At 44.5% G+C, this 17652-nt stretch overlaps 1 protein-coding gene across 8 annotated transcripts in view; it reads right to left on the bottom strand.

The window, feature by feature from the left end:
- REEP1 (receptor accessory protein 1) overlaps positions 1 to 17652 on the bottom strand; it is a 122625-nt gene that overhangs the window by 32212 nt on the left and 72761 nt on the right. For all 8 annotated transcript variants that reach the window (XR_002342543.1, XR_002342544.1, XR_002342546.1 and 5 more), the window contains exons 3-5: positions 13914 to 13990; positions 6513 to 6633; positions 2742 to 2855 (exon numbers count right to left, since the gene is read on the bottom strand). Coding sequence is in view for 5 of the 8 variants with exons in the window: in XM_021087291.1 (XP_020942950.1) it covers positions 2742 to 2855; positions 6513 to 6633; positions 13914 to 13990 (312 nt within the window). In the remaining 3 variants the exon portion in view is untranslated. The remainder of the gene's footprint in view (positions 1 to 2741; positions 2856 to 6512; positions 6634 to 13913; positions 13991 to 17652) is intronic.

Here is a 17652-nt window from a genome sequence, read left to right as displayed (position 1 = left end):
AAAGCCCCCACTAGGCATTAGGAATTTTCTCATCTGAAACCCAATTTAGCAGGAAGCAGGCACCCCTCACGACTTGAGTCCAACTAGGAAGAACTAATGAGCAGTTATTTTCTGGGACAAGATTCAGACTGGCTGGAGCTTCCTTCAGGTTAGCTGTTGTAAGGTGCCCAGCTGAAGGCCTGGGCTCACGGGCTTCCTCGGTGGTCAGAGGGGATGGTGATGACTGGCCAAGATGGCGTCAAAACTCGGGAGACTCCAGCTTGAGGTAGACCTGGAAAAGGATGGCCCTGGGGAATTACCAACAGAATAAAATTTACACTTGTGGCAGAGTGGCCAGGTGACCATCACTGAGCCACTCTAAGAAATATACCACACTGAGGCCCCATGAGCTGAAGAAAGAGCAGTGGTAACCTGTCTTCCTTTAGGTGCAGAAGCAGAGAAGATAGGGTGAAGAGAAAGGCCTGGGAGAAGGCTTCTGCAGCTTTAGGTGGCAAAGGTGTCCTCATGAATCCAGAATTTAGCAACTCTGAATTCTCTTTTCTTTCAACTTAAACTCAAAGCATAAAGTGATTCCATCTCAAACAGAAGGATCTTGGAATTCAATGCTCTTCACAAAACCTGATACATCACCTTCAGATACTAAAGCAGAATTTCCCCTCCAAAGATACGCACTGGATCCATTGGCTTGCCAACAATTACTGTACTAAGGTGGGCAGGGCCCCTCCAGGTACCAGTGGGACACTTCACTATGGTTCTGTGTCACAGAGGAAACTGGTCCTTCTCTGAAATGGGAATCATCCCCTTTTGGTTTTCCAGCCTCCCCAGCAGCCTTTGTCTGCAGAACTCCTTGACTTCAGATGGAAGGTGCTTTATAAACACTTGGACCCGTGTCTAAGTCTTTCTCTAGGAAATGCTCCTAGGAATTCCCGTTGCGGCTCAGTGGGAATGAATCTGGCTAGTAACCATGGGGATGCAAGTTTAATCCCTGGCCTCGCTCAGTGGGTTAAGGATCCAGCATTGCCATGAGCTGTGGTGTAGGTCGCAGATGAAGCTTGGATCCTGACTTGCTGTGGCTGTGGTGTAGGCCGGCAGCTGTAGTTCTGATTCGACCCCTAGCCTGCGAACCTCCATATGCCGCTAGTGTGGCCCTTAAAAAAAAAGCGAAAAAAAGAAATGTTCCTAAAGTGCCTCTCCCGGGTTCAGGGCCCAGAAAATCCAGCTCAGCTCTCTGCCCCAGCTGGCTGTTGGCACCCTCCATCGTACCATCCACCAGAAGCCCATGGAGCATCAAGATCTCTATCAGTTACCCTCTTCCTATTTTTTTTCCTTTCTTTTTAGGGCCACCCCTGCATATGGAAATTCCCAGACTGGGGGTCAAATTGGAGCTGCAGCTGCAGGCCTATGCCAACGCAAGATATGAACCGCACCTGTGACCTATGCCACAGCTTGCGGCAACACCAGATCTGTAACCTATTTTTTTTTTTTTTTCAGATCTGTAACCTATTTAGTGAGGCCAGGGATCAAACCTGCTTCTTCCTGAATACTAGTCAGATTCTTAACCTACTGAGCCACAACAGGAACTCCTCAATGATCCTCTTCCAAACCCTTTCATGGTTCTACCATTTCTTTCTCCCAAACCCTCCCCTGGCCATCACCTCCCAACCACTGTGTCTTCCCAAATACTAGCATCACTGTCTTTCTTTCCCCTCCAGGCAAGTGCAGACCCCTACTCCACATGTGGGCTTCGGGAAAGTGGCAGTCATCTGGAAACACTGGGGCAGTTGGCTGAATTTCCTCTAAGAGTAAAGATCTACCAATTTAATTTTTCAGAACTGAGCACGTAATGAGAAACTGGCACAATGACAAGGAGAATGTGATGGGAGAAGAATCTAGAAGGAACCCAGAGGACCCCTGAACAGGGCTGAGTGGAGGAGAGAAGGAAGTAATTGCTTACATCCCAATATCCCTCAAGACCGGCACTTATGTCGAACCTCCTCTACCCCTGGTTACTGCTGATACACACATCACTGTCCTCCACATTTGAACCACTCAGCTTATTCTGGGACCCTGGGTTCATTCCTCTGGATCTGCTGGGCCACCCATGGGAGCCCACCCACTCACTCAGGGAAGACTCCGCATCTGTCTATGTAGGTGACTTTTCCAGTGCATCTTGGGAAACTGCAGAAAGAGCTCAGACCCTCCCCTTCCCATCCCTTTTCTCTTTGCCCTAGGCTTAAGCTTCGTGTAATTTAGAGGTTTTTTTTTTTTTTTTTTTTTGTCTTTTTAGGGCCGCACCTGCAGCATATGGATGTTCCCAGGCTATGGGTTGAATTGGAGCTGTAGCCAGAGCCACAGCAACACCAGATCCAAGCCTCGTCTGCAACCTACAGCAGAGCTCACAGCAACGCTGGATCCTTAACCCACTGAGCGAGGCCAGGGATCGAACCCGCAACCTCATGGTTCCTAGGCAGATTCGTTAACCACTGTGCCACGACAGGAACTCCAAATTCAGAGGTTCTTAACAAGAGACCCATAGACGGGGCACAGGGCTCTGGGAACCTCTCACCATTGCACGAATCATTTGTGTGTGTGTGCTTGAGTGCAGTTTTCTGCAGGCAAGATTCACCATTATTTCCATCAGGTTTTCAGTGGGATCCCGAACAGGATGAGGAACCTGTGCTTGGTCCTTAGCCTGTCCCTGATGGAGCTGCAGCCATGGTGGTCAGGTCCTGGCACTGTACCTTGGAAGCAGCCATCACTGCCGCCGTGGCGGCCACATTCAAGCCTCGCTTTCCGAAGTGCACAAGGGCGTCGTAACTTCGGTCTTTTGCTTGGACCAGGCAATCATCGATTTCCTGTCAAAGGAAAACAGAGGCACCACTGAGTTGGAAGTTTCAAATAAATCTCTGTTCCTTCTCCCGTCTCCCGAGCGTTGAACTTGGCCACGTGCCCCAACACAGGTTTCTTTTTTTTCTTTTTTTTTTTTCTTTTTTGGCCACACCAAGGCATATGGAATTTCTGGGCCAGGGATCAGATCCAAACCACAACTGCAAGCTATGCAAGTGTGGCAACATTGGATCCTTAAAGCCACTGTGCTGGGCCAAGGATCAAACTTGTGTCCTGGTGCTGCAGAGATGCTGTTCATTCCATTGTGTCACAGCGGAAACACCCCAATCACTGACTCTTGCTGGTACTGCCGCTAACTGGCTGTCAGACATGGGCAGGTACTTAACCTGTAGTTTTACCTTCTGAAAAATGAGGACAGCATAGCACCTAACTCGTGGAGCACGGTGAGAACTACATGAGATCATTCCAGGAAAGCACCTGACACAGTGGCTGGTTTCAATAAGCACTGCCATCTTTCTTATCTCAACGGGGTCAGGCCCTGGCAGCTCTAAAATTCTATTATTCCATAGCTATTTCATACTGTATCCAAATCCATGTGTATATGGATGGGAGAAATTAGGACACAGAAAGAGACAGGTATTGTTTTTGTTGATGGGGAAGATCACTGCACAGGTAATAAAATAAAGGTAATAAAATAAAAGCAGAAATTAGAAGTCAGCCAGCATCATACCACAAGGTAAAGGTGAGGTGGGCAAGAGGACTGAGGTCTACTTCCAGGGCCAAAACCATGTATCGTATTGGTTTTGTTCAAATTTGAGTCAACTCTGGCTCATTCTTTTTGTTTGGGTTTGGTTGTTTTGCTGTCATTGTTTTGAGTAAATAGCTGTTTTTTGTTTTGTTTTGTCTTTGTGCCTTTTCTAGGGCTGCACCCGTGGCATATGGAGGTTCCCAGGCTAGGGGTCTTATTGGAGCTGTAGCCGCCGGCCTACACCAGAGCCACAGCAACGAGGGATCTGAGCTGCGTCTGCAACCTACACCACAGCTCACGGCCACGCCAGATCCTTAACCCACTGAGCAAGGCCAGGGACCGAACCTGCAACCTCATGGTTCCTAGTCGGATTCGTTAACCACTGAGCCACAACGGGAACTCCCACAAATAGCCGATTTGTAAGCAGAGAAGCTCCTTGCACGGGTTCAGTTAATGACACTTGGCCTCCGTCTCCTTTGAAGTTCAGCACACCAGTGCACTTCCTCCACCTTGAGGTGCACGGGTGGGCAGTCAACCCCCTGCTTGGTCTTTGTTTCTACTTCCTCGGAAGTCACAACACTGTTTTCACTGGGACCCCTGACTGACTCCGGAAGTGATTCTTGGCAGCTCTTAAGAGTCAGTCACAGTCAATGGTAATGACATTGGCAGCTTCAGGCTAAGGCCAGTGTTTGGAGAAAGGGAAGTAGGAAGAGTGGAGATTTGATAACCAGGTCAAGACAGTAATTACCGTTCCTCAAAATCACCCTCTGTGATAGGAAGTGTTGTGTCCTAGTTCCCAAAGGGATTCTCCCCAGTAGCCTGCTCATCCCACCGATATCCCAAAACCTTCCCCTAGAACCCAAAGTATCCAACTTTCGGAAACAACAGAAATGAATGTCAAGCCACCCATAGCACTCTTAATTCATGTTGTAGAATTCTACTGCACAAGCAGTTTAGAAAATCATATAATATCATTAGTGAATCATACAATATTAGACCCAATAATCCCACTCTTGAGAAGTCATCCTAAGAAAATAAGTCAAAAGAAGGGATTGTACATTACATGGGGTGATATTCATGGGTCATTATGAAGGCCAAGTGGAAGAGGATGATGTGCAAACATGACTAAGATCTCAGGACAGAAATATGTATCTGTTCCATTTTTTTATTGTTCTTTGGTTTGAGGTTTTTGTGGAGGGGGACTCTTAAAATTTTACTTTAAGGAAATGTTACATAGATTGTATTACATAAAAAAAGGAGCTATCGGGGAATTCCCACCATGGCTCAGTGGTTAACGAATCCCACTAGGAACCATGAGGTTGCAGGTTTGATCGCTGGCCTCGCTCAGGGGGTTAAGGGTCCGGCGTTGCTGTGAGCTGTGATATAGGTCACAGAGGCGGCTCGGATCTCGTGTTGCTGTGGCTCTGGCACAGGCTGGTGGCTACAGCTCCGATTAGACCCCTAGCCTGGGAACCTCCATATGCCGCAGGTGCGGCCCTAGAAAAGACACACACACACACACACACAAAAGGAGCTACCAAACAAATTAATAAACTAGAGGTCAAGTTTATTTTAATGGTCTTTCCATTTATTACTATGTGAAGCCTTAACGAAACAATGGAACACTCCTTGGAAAAGAAATCCAGCAAATTAGGTTCAGTGGAGATGTTAAACAAAAAATGATTTTATAGACAGTGACCATATCTTGTAAGTAGCTTAAATTTCTTTTCAAGAAGTTTAAGTTTTAATTTCCTCCTTAAATCCTAGTTAGTTATTGTTGTTCTTCCTGCAATTTCTCCTTATCTTATTTTTTCCATCTCTGACATTCATTAGGCAAATCTATATTTGCATTTAAGGATATTTGTAAGTACTTTGAAGTAAAACAAACACAAACGGTAAGTAGCATGAAACATATTATTATGACTATCCTCATTAATGCCTATCAACTGATAATTAGTAAAATAGCAGATATTTAATTGGTAGTGTATATTTTATCAATGAACAATAAAACAAACATTATTATTAGAAATTCATTATATTCCAGTCTCTTTAGTAGCTATCTGGGTACAAATTTGTCATTTAACCTCTCTAGGCTTCAATTTTCCTATTTATGTTAAGTTTTTAAAATTTTGGGAGGAAGTTTTCTTGTGGTGCAGTGGGTTAAGGATCTGGCATTGTCACCTCAGCATCTTGGGTCACTGCTAGGGTGCAGGTTCGATCCCTGGCCCAGAAACTTCCTACATGCCAAGCGTGTGGCCAAAAAAAATCATGTGTGAAAGAAATAAAAGATTTTTTCTAATAGTCTACATTAAAATCCTTTCTGCAAAAAGACAGGGGGTAACCCTGATAAAAGGAAGGAAATTCAGTTTGGAGAGATGAATTATGAGTGCATCTTTTCTTTCTTCTTTCTTTCTTTTCTTTTCTTTTTTTTCTTTTTTTTTGTCTTTGTCTTTTTTTTTTTTTTTTGTCTTTTTGCCTTTTCTAGGGCCGCTCCTACAGCATATGGAGGTTCCCAGGCTAGGGGTCTAATCGGAGCTGTAGCCGCCAGCCTACTCCAGAGCCACAGCAACGCAGGATCCGAGCCGCACCTGCGACCCACACCACAGTACCAAGACGGGAAGTCCGAGCGAATCTTTTCTGTCTTTTGCTTCAATGTATGGAAATGTTTTACAACATTTGTGTTTTACAATGAATAATGATGAATAATATCTTGAGAATTTTACCACGATATCTAAACAGGTCAGAAAAGTTGACTTAAGAAAGATCAGAAGGAATAACTTTGGCGGGCAGGGGCAGGGGGCAAATAAGAGCTAATTGAAAGTGTCCTGCAATAAAATAATCTGCCTTTTTAAAAAAGTCACTTTTTAAAAGTTTTTCACCCACTGGAAGGAATGAAAGTCAGAGCAAGATAAATTACCTTTTCTTTTGAAGACAGCGTGGGATGTACAAACTTCCTGTAGAGGAGGCTGGAGCCTTTTGTGTAAGGAGACAGCAACCAGGCTACAAATGCTATTTTTAGTTCATAATAGAATGGAAACCTGGAGAGAGATGAGAAAATACACATTCTGTCAGGTTCTCACCAACACCACCCTGTGCCTACGAAAGGCAAGAACTCGCAGACACCTCTCCCACCTGCACGAGGACCGCCTGGCTCCCAGATTCCCATGAAGGTGTGTGTGCGTGTGCGTCCGTGCGCACGCACACGCACACGCGCACACACACAGACAGCACAAGACAGGGACCTTTTTTTTTCTTTTTCTTTTTATAGCCACACCTGCAGCACATGGAAGTTCCCAGGCTTGGGGCAGAATCGAAGTTTAAGCTGCCAGCCTACGCCACAGCCACAGCAATATGAGATCTGAGCCAGACTGGCAGAGCATGCCACACTTGCAAAAATGCCAGATCCTTAACCCACTGAGCAAGGCCTCACAGAGAACATGTCAGGTCCTTAACCCACTAAGCCACAATGGGAACTCCTGGGGCCTCTTCTGAAAGCAGATTCATGTTTTCTTTCATTTCCAAGCAAGCCATGGACCCAGGGTCCCTCTAGCAGTCACCCTCTAACCATGCCTGAGGACAGCAGGCACTTCCTGCTACTCTCTGCTCATTTCGGTTGGAGCCCAGGCTCCCATAGGTCTGAATGCCACATCTACCCGCATCCAAGTTCCCAGTCATTCACTTTTCACTCAAGGTCAAGAAGGTACAAACACCTGGAGAATTCATAGCAGGGTCCTGACAAAAGTATCTCTGGAGTTTCCTGATTGTCTAGTGGTTAGGATTTGGTACTTTCGCTGCTGCAGCCTGGGTTTAATCCCCAGTCTGGGAATTGAGATCCCACATCAGGCTGCTACACACTGTGGCCAAAAAAAAAAAAAAGAAAGAAAGAAACTCCAGACTGAGAATAATGCCTCCCCTTCTTGGTCCCAAAAATAGGCAAGGACAGGGGCCCAGTTCTTGCCAGGAAAGAGGATGCCTCTTATCCTGCTCAAATCATCGGCAGGCAAAAAGGTCTCGATTTTTTTGGTGCCAAGAGAAAGAGGAGTTCAGGGTGCAGGTAAACTAACTTCTGAAATTTAAAGTCCTGCATATCATTCATTATGCACCCTATAAACACTTAACAGGGTACCCGCCCATGGAGCTGGTACTGAGCACAAAGGAGATGATGGGGTGGGGCGGGTAAAGAAGACTGATCCCTTGGAGTTCCCGTTGTGGTGCAGTGGTTAACGAATCTGACTAGGAACCGTGAGGTTGCAGGTTCGATCCCTGGCCTTGCTCAGTGGGTTAAGGATCCAGCATTGCTGTGAGCTGCGGTGTGGGTCACAGACGTGGCTTGGATCCCGCATTGCTGTGGCTCTGGCATAGGCCGGTGGCTATAGCTCCAATTAGACCCCTAGCCTGGGAACCTCCATATGCCTCGGGAGCAGCCCTAGAAATGGCCGGAAAAAAAAAAAGAAGAAGACTGATCTCTGATCTCTTGGAGCTTCCAGTCTAGCAGGAAACATAGAAGAGGTTCTGGCATCCTTGGAACTGACAGTCCATTCAGGTAAGCAGAGATAGCTCAAATAATCACAAATAATATAGAATAGCAACCTGGGAGAAGTGCCATCATAGGCCTCTGCTAACCCATGTGGTGCCTTTGTGCTTTTGAGAAAAAGCCAGGGCCTGGATGCATTTCTATGAGCACGACTTGCAAATGGAGCTCCACCTGAATTTCAGCTCCATTTGCCTCCTTGGCCAGATATCTTGTGCCATGAACAACCTGTGCAACTGTACTTGGCAGGCCTGATGTGTGTTAACCATGTCTTTGTTTTCTGTATTCTATGTTTTGACACCTTGGGGCCTTGCTAACTCTGGAGAGACTGTTCCCCCCCCCCCCATGGGAACCACAACATAGGCTCCTGCCCACACTTCCTGCCTCTGCCTCCTGATCATGCTTCCCCATGTGGCCCTGTGTGGCAGGCTGTGCCTCTGGGAATCTGTGAATTATTCCTTCATGACAGTCATTTCTGTGTCTGCATGTCTTCTCAAACCATATGAAAGCAAATCCTGAGTACCTTAAAATATGATGCTATGAGGGGAAAATGATACCTGGGCTAGTCTGAAGAATAAGAAAGTAACCTCCTCCTGGGCATCCTCCTTGATGAGAGAGCAAAAACAAAGTGCGATTTCTATCAAGTCATTTCAGAGCCTTTTAACTCTCACATAAGTCCAATCAGCAGCTCTACCCTCTTTTCCTCCTGAGGCTCCCAGTCCGCCGCCTTCTGCTTCTGGCAGACCCTTCTTGAGTATTTCCTCAGCAACTGTCAAGACTGTTTAGTGTTTCACAGCCAGAAAAGAGATGGGGCTGAAGGACAAGAGGTGTGATTCTCCTACATTTGAACACTCATGATTAATAATGGAGGTTATTTTGTCTTGAAAGTAAGGGGTTTTTTTTTGTTTTGTTTTTTTTTTTTTTTTTTTTGGTCTTTTTGTCTTTTCTAGGGCCACTCCCTCAGCACATGGAGGTTCCCAGGCTAGGGGTCTAATCAGAGCTGTAGCCACCGGCCTACGCCAGAGCCATAGCAACGCGAGATCCAAGCCGCGTCTGTGACCCACACCGCAGCTCACGGCAACACCGGATCCTTAACCCACTGAGCAAGACCAGGGGTGGAACCCGCAACCTCATGGTTCCTAGTCGGATTCGTTAACCACTGAGCCATCAGGGGAACTCCTTGAAAGTATTTGGCAGAGAATCTGGCAAGCTCAGGAATCAATGCAAGGTACACAAACCATCCACGCGGATCTGGTGCACTGCAGTTCTTTAGTTTATTATGTAAAAGATGTATTTTTTAAAAAGTAGGTCATGTAGGCACATAGTTAAAAAATTCAAGGAGTTCAAAAGTGTACATGACAAAGAGTCTCCTTCCCATCCTGGATGCTTTTCCAAAAGCACAAACATCACCAGTTTCTTGTGCATCCTTCCAGAAGTGGACTCAGGCTAAGATATACAATCATACGGGATATATGACTCCCATAATGCCCCTGCCCCCACCCCACCCCCGACTCACACAGTAGCATCCTCTGGTCCCCTCCTACACCTTGCTTCCTCCTACCAGGAGGCTTGGATCTGGTGTTGCCATGGCTACAGTGTAGGCTGGTGGGTGCAGCTCCAATTCAACCCCTAGCCCCAGAACTTCCATATGCCTCAATGTGGCCTTAAAAAGACAGATGGTCTTCTTGTGGCAGTCAGCATTCTGAACCCATGACCTTCTTCCCTAAGTTACCCCCAAAATAAGTTACCTCACATGGCAAAAGGGATTCTACAGATGTAATTAAAGTAATTAATCAACTGACTTTTAAGACAGGAAGGAGTTCCCATCACAGTGGAGGGAAAACGAATCCAACTAGAAACCACAAGGTTGCAGGTTTGATCCCAGGCCTTGCTCAGCGGGTTAAGGATCCAGTGTTGCCGTGAGCTGTGGTGTAGGTTGTAGATGCAGCTTGGATCTGGCGTTGCTGTGGCTGTGGTGTAGGCTGGCAGCTACAGCTCTGATTAGACCCCTAGTCTGGGAACCATCATATGCCGTGTGTGCGGCCCTAAAAACAAAAATAAATAAATAAATAAAATTCTTTTCTTTTTTTTTTTTGTCTTTTTGTCTTTTCTAGGGCCGCTTGCATGGCATATGGAGGTTCCCAGGCTAGGGGTTTAATTGGAGCTGTATCCGCTGGCCTACACCAGAGCCACAGCAACATGGGATCCAAGCCGTGTCTGCAACCTACCAACCTACACCACAGCTCACAGCAACGCTGGATCCTTAACCCACTGAGCAAGGTCAGGGATCAAACCCGCAACTTCATGCTTTCTAGTCGGATTTGTTAACCACTGAGCCACGACAGGAACTCCAAAATAATGAAATTATTTTTTTTAAAAAAGACAGGGAGATTATACTGGATTACTAGGATGGGCCTAATCTCATTATATGAAACCTTAACAGCAAATGTAGAGATCTTTCTCTGGTGGCTAACAGAAGAAAACAGAGATTCAAAACATGAGAATGATTCAACATGCCACTGCTGGCTTGAAGATGACAGAGTGGCACATGTCAAGGAAATGGGAACCTCAGTCCTACAGCCACAAGGAACTGAATTCAGCCAACAACGTGAATAAGCCTGCAAGTGGAATCTCCCAGAGCCTCCAGATAAAAGCCCAAGCCAAGCCATACTCTGATTTTTGGCCTTTGAGCAGAGGACTTGGTTGACTCTACCTGGACTTCTCACTCACAGAAACTGTGAAATAATAAGTCTGTATGGTTTTAAGCTGCCAAATTTGTGGTAATCTGTTACGGCAGCAATAGAGAAAAAATACATCTCCCAAATCAAAATCAAATCAGGAGTTCCCGTCATGGCGCAGTGGTTGGCGAATCCGACTAGGAACAATGAGGTTGCGGGTTCGATCCCTGCCCTTGCTCAGTGGGTTGGGGATCCGGCGTTGCCGTGAGCTGTGGTGTAGGTCACAGACGCGGCTCGGATCCCGCATTGCTGTGGCTCTGGCGTAGGCTGGTGGCTACAGCTCTGATTAGACCCCTAGCCTGGGAACCTCCATATGCCGTGGGAGCAGCCCTAGAAAAGACAAAAAGACAAAAAAAAAAAAAAAATCAAATCAATCCCAGAAATAAGTTGTTGGGCACTTATTAGGGATAAGACTCTAAAATTCCAAGGCCATGGATAAAACATACTCTAGCCACCAGGGAAGAGCACATCCAGCATCAGGCAGGATGTTCACCCAGCAAAGAGCAGCAAAGCTGAAATGCTGATACCTGTGGTAAAGAGCCCATGGCACTAACACTGTTCCCCCTGATGGTCATGATTGGGGACTGAAGGACAGCAGGAGGTCACCCAGCATCTGATAGAAGGAGGGCATTGTTAAGACAGAAGATGAACCACTAGACGTGCTGGCCATGCGCTTTAGTCCTCACTGTGTCTGGCCTCATCTCCATGGTATAGACAGAAGCCTCCCCAATGTCGCTCTGCACAAAATGGGGTCTGCCTTCTAGTGCCAGGCCTCCTAGGGCCTGGGGAAGACAAAAAGCAGCAGAGTTCCATCTCTACTCCTGGCACCTCAGCCCTGTCTCGAGTCTGCTGTTTATCTGGGCACAGGACAGGGCAGGATGGCACAGGCATATTAAATTAGGTCATCCAGATTCCTTCCTTCCAGCTTGAGGCCGTAATAGCCAAGACATCACTCTCTCCCAGTGGACATGAAAGCCAGGTTCCTCCAGGGGAAAAACTGCATGCTGAGGTCATGAAGGTCATTGACCCAAGACAGGACTCAGTGAAGTGATGTTCAGAGAAGTGGGTGTCTTTGACCCAGGACATCCTAGAGGGTAAGTCTAATCCTTTTTGGGTAAGAACTTTCTTTTTCCAAAATGGAAATATCTTTATTATTTTCTCCAATGATATTTGATCATGGTAAAACATTCATACAATACAGCAAATATTGTATGAAATGAAACAACCCCCTGATCCCAAGTTGCAGAAATAACCTTGGTTAACTGATGAGTATTTGCCACACTATCTTTAGTACATGTTCACATGTGCACAAACTCAGACGCATTAGATATAAACATATATTATTATATATAATCATAATGTATATTATTCACAGCCTCTTTCACCTAAGATACATCTTGTCAATACAAAGATTTAGCTTATGATTTTCACTTGCTCCACTGCTGTCATAACTGCATTGTTCATAGCGAAAATAAACTATCTGCCAAAAGAGGACTGACTAGGAGTTCTTGTCATGGCTTAGTGGTAATGAACCCAGCTAGTATCCATGAGGATGCGGGTTCAATCCCTGGCCTGCTCAGTGGGTTAAGGATCCAATGTTGCCATGAGCTATGGTGTAGGTCACAGACACAGCATGGATACAGCTCAGATCTGGAGTTCCTATGGCTGTAGCATAGGCTGGCAGCTGCAGCTCCAATTAGACCACTAGCCTGGGAACTGTCATGTACTATAGCATGGCAGCCAACTGCTATGGGTGCAGCTCTAAAAGGACAAGAAAAAAAAGGGAGGATTGATTAAATAAATTATGGTATGTCCATATTGTAAAATTCTACATGGCCACTGAAAATAAGTAGATCTTGGAAGTTCTCATGTGACTCAGTGGGTTAAGTAAGGATCTGGAGCTGCTGCAGCTGTGATACAGGTCATAACTGCAGTGCAAATTTGATCCCTGGCCTGGGAACTTATGCGTGCCACAGTTGCAGCCCAAAAAGTAGTATATTGTTTTTATTTTGGCTGCACCCATGGCAAAACATAGGTTCCCAGGCCAGGAATTGAAACTAAGCCACAGCAATGGCAATGCCGAACCCTAAACCACTAGGCCACCAGGGAGATTTGCTGTATAGGAGAAATTATCACAACACTGTAAATCAGGGAGATTTGCTGTATAGGAGAAATTATCACAACACTGTAAATCAACTATACTTCAATAAAACTTTTTAAAAATGAAAAAAAATAGGCCTATTTATGCTTACATGAAAGTATTTCAAAAATAAACTTAAGGAGTTCCCGTCGTGGCTCAGTGGTTAACGAATCTGACTAGGAACCATGAGGTTTCGGGTTCGGTCCCTGCCCTTGCTCAGTGGGTTAAGGATCCGGTGTTGCCATGAGCTGTGGTGTGGGCTGCAGACACGGCTTGGATCCCACATTGCTGTGGCTGTGGCACAGGCTGGTGGCTGCAGTTCCGATTGGATCCCTAGCCTGGGAACCTCCACATGACGCCAGAGCAGCCCTAGAAAAGGCAAAAAGACAAAAATAAATAAATAAATGAACTTAAGAAACAAAGTGTGAACTGTTAGGTATACTGTAGTACTATTGTTTTAAAAAAAGCAAACGTATGCATGTATGTGTATATACACACACACACACACACACATTCTTTGAAAGTATGTACAACTATGAAAAGCAGTAATGGTGAGAATGAATAGCGTAAGAAACTTAGTTTTCTTGCACACGTCTGTGTGCTGTTTCTTTCTTTCCTTTTAATTTTTTTAACATATGAACGCTTCTTTACCAACTCTATTAATTGAGGAACTGTGTTTATCTTGCCCATCATTATACCATTTTAAGAACAATACCTGCTCTTAATAAGGTCATAGAATAAACATTTACTTGAACAACTGTATAGACTAATTGATTGAAATGTCCCAGTTAGCATCTCTGCTTCTCTGCCTTGCAGTAAGGGTTGTGACAGCATTCAGACCTGCCTCACCTCTCCCCAGACACTAGGCAGCATCTTCCTTGGAAAAGTTCCCATTCCTGGAAGACTTACCAACAAAGGAAGATGTCGGTGAATGTCTCTGCTGTGGTGAAAAGTGCAAATATAATCCAGTACATCATCCATTTGACCTGTTGAAAGACAAAGCAACAAAGCTAGCAGAAAAGGTCAAGGATGAGCGGCTGCCAACCTGGAGACCAGGCCCCGGCAGGCACACAGAGTCTGTCCAGGCAGTGTGGCCTGCACTGGGAACCCCTTCTCCTGTCCTTCCCCAGGTTGGTCCAGTTCCACTCCAGACCTTGGGGTTGGAAGCAAACAACCGACCCGGGCTCAAGATCAAAGCAGACCTCTGGTGGCCTTCGATTGTCCTCAGGTGAGCCAGGGGGACCTGAAGACTAGCAGTGGCTCAGGATTAAGTCAGGTCATTTTTCCAGGACTAACACCAGATGACTAAGGTTTCCAAGCCCCCAGTAGAGGCACACCTTGGCAGGAACTTTAAGCAGGCCAGACTCTCTGAGATGGAATGATGGTAACCACCACTGGTCATTAAAAACCCTTCCCCATGGGAAAGCACCACAGCCCCTCATAGAAACTGGATCTTTTCTTTTAGGCTCCCCCATGTGACCATCCTTTTCCATTTCTACTGTCTCTCTTCCCCACTTGAGGCCTTGGTCCCCTCTCTCCTAAACAACTGCGAGAATCTCCTAACTACTTTCCTGTCTCTTGGCTTTCCCCTCGGCAATCCACCCTAAAAGCCATTCCCATACTAATCTCCCCAAAGCATGAATTCATCCTACTAATCCCCCATTTAAAATCTTCCAACTGGAGTTCCTGTTGTGGCTCAGTGCGTTACAAACACGACTAGTATCCATGAAGATGTGGGTTCGATCCTTGGTCTTGCTCAGTGAGTGGGTTAACGACCCGATATTGCTGTGAACTGTGGTGGAGGTCCCAGATGCTGCTCGGATCCCTTGTTGCTAGGGCTGCGGTGTAGGCCAACAGCTGCAGCTCCGATTCAGCCCCTAGCCTGAGAACTTCCATATGCCTCAGGAATGGCCCTAAAAAGAAAAATAAAAAAAAAAATCTATAAAATCTCCCAGCCTGCAGAATAAAGTCCAAATCCCTTAATCTTCTCTATCTGGCTTCTGGTAAAGGGGGAGTTTGTATGGGACTAACCCTTCTACCAATAATGACAATAAACGCTGATTAAAAATTTCAAAACAGTGGTTAGAAGGCTATAAAAGCTGGGAGAAACTAGAAGACAAATAGATTCTAAAGTTTATATGGAAGGGCAAAGACTTAAATAGCCAATATTATACTGAAGAAGAAGAAAGTCAGAGAACTGACACTGTCTAACTTCAAGACTTACAAGCTACAATAATCAAGACAGTGTGCTATTAGTGAAACGACATATAAATACATCAAATTTACTATACAAATAGAATTCTGAGTCCCAAAACAGACCACACAAATACAGTCAACTGATCTTTAACAAAGAGCAAAAGGCAATTCAATGGAAAAAGGATAGTCTTTTCAATAAATGGCACTGGATCAACTGGACATTTGCATTAAAAAAATAGATGTAGGCATTGATCTTACATCTTTCACAAAAATTAATTCAAAATGGTTCACAGACCTAAATGATGGGTACAAAACTATAAAATTTCTAGAAGATAATACAAGAGAAAATTTAGGTGACATGGAGCATGGTGATGAGTCTTTTTATTTATTTTGTTTGTTTTTTCTAGAGTCATTTTTTTTTTAGGTAGAAAACTATCATGATCATGTATAAGAGCACCAAATAGGACATAACTTTTCACATAATACATATTACATTTCTAATACTTTTACAATCTAAATCTAAATAGTTTATTGACTTAATAGATGATATTAATTTTTTTACAGCAGAACAAAAAATCAAAATGAGCTAGACTGTTTTTGAAAAAGAGAATAGGTATCTACCCTAATAGATACCATAATCTACCAGAGGCTAATAAAATGAGTCTGCTAATTATTGGTACAGAGATAGACCAATTGACCAATGGAGTAGAGAACCCAGAAACAAATCTACATATCTATGGAACTCTGGAATATTATAAATGGGGCATTTCAGATCAGTGGAGAAATGAGAAACTGTCCAATAAATGGAGCTGCAAAAAAATTATACATATGAAGAAAGATGAATTTGGATCTCATTTTGTGTAATACACAAGAAACTTCCAAAAGATTAAAAGCTTAAGTGTAAACTTACAGTCAATTAATCTCTGACAAAGGAGGCAAGAATATAAAATGGGAAAAAGCCTCTTCAGCAAGTGGTGCTGGGAAAACTGGACAGCTGCATGTAAATCAATGAAACTAGAACACACCCTCACACCATGTACAAAAATAAACTCAAAATGGCTGAAAAACTTAAATATAAGACAAGACCATAAAACTCCTAGAAGGGAACATAGGCACAACATTCTCTGACATCAACCATACAAATGTTTTCTTAGCTCAGTCACCCAAGGCAATAGAAATACAAACAAAAATAAACAAAGGGGACCTGATCAAACTTACAAGCATTTGCACAGCAAAGGAAACTATAAATAAACAAAAAGACAACCTACGGAATGAAGAGTCTCAGTACCTGTGGAATAGCATCAAACAGTCTAATATACATGGAATAGGAATCCCAGAGGAGAGGAAAAAGAGAAATGGACAAAACAATTATTTTAAGAAATACTGACTGACTTGGAATGGACTTACAATGAGATCCTGCTGTGTAGCATTGAGAACTATGTCTAGATACTTAGATTGAAACAGAACAATGGGAGGAAAAAAATGTGTACATGTATGTGTAACTTTGCCCCTATGCTGTACAGCGGAAAAAAACAAAACTAAACTCATAAAAAAAGAAATACTGACTGAAAATCTCCAAAATTTGACCAAAACGGAGTTCCCGTCATGGCACAGTGGTTAACAAATCCGACTGGGAACCGTGGGGTTGTGGTCCCAATCCCTGGCCTTGCTCAGTGGGTTAAGGATCTGGTGTTGCCGTGAGCTGTGGTGTAGGTTGCAGACGTGGCTCAGATCCCGTGTTGCTGTGGCTGTGACGTAGGCTGGTGGCTATGGCTCCGATTAGACCCCTAGCCTGGGAACCTTCATGTGCCATGGGTGCAGCACTAGAAAAGGCAAAAAGACTAGACTAGACTAGACTAGACTAGACTAGACTAGACTAGACTAGACTAGAATAAAACAAAATTTGACCAAAATGGAAAACCCACAAAACCAGGGAACCCACTGAACTCAAAATAAGATAAATAAGAAGAAAATCACACCTAGCCACATTACAGTAAAATTTCTAAGAAACAAAGATAAAAACCTTAAGTGAGGGAGAAAAGATATTCCATACAGGGGAATGACAATAAGAATTATAGCAGCCTCAGAGTTCTTGTCATGGCTCAGCAGTTAATGAACCTGGCTAGTATCCATGATGATGTGGGTTTGATCCCTCGCCCTGCTCAGTGGGTTAAGGATCCAGCATTGCTGTGAGCTGTGGTGTGGGTCACAGACATGGCTCAGATCCCAAGTTGCTATGGCTGTGGCACAGGCTGGCGGCTACAGCTCCAAGTTGACCCGTAGCCTGGGAACCTCCATATACAGTGGGTGTGGCCATAAAAAGACCAAAAAAAAAAAAAAAAAGAATTATAGCAGCCTTTTTTTATCAGAAATAATATCAAAAGAAATGGAATAATATCTTTAAAATACAAAAAGAAAACAAAGTGTCAATGTAAAATTCTATACCCAGCAA

Source organism: Sus scrofa, chromosome 3, assembly GCF_000003025.6.
Source record: "Sus scrofa isolate TJ Tabasco breed Duroc chromosome 3, Sscrofa11.1, whole genome shotgun sequence".
In the NCBI taxonomy this organism is placed as follows: domain Eukaryota; kingdom Metazoa; phylum Chordata; class Mammalia; order Artiodactyla; family Suidae; genus Sus; species Sus scrofa.
The sequence above is the reverse complement of the archived record's forward strand: the minus strand, read 5'-3'. Positions and strand labels throughout refer to the sequence as shown.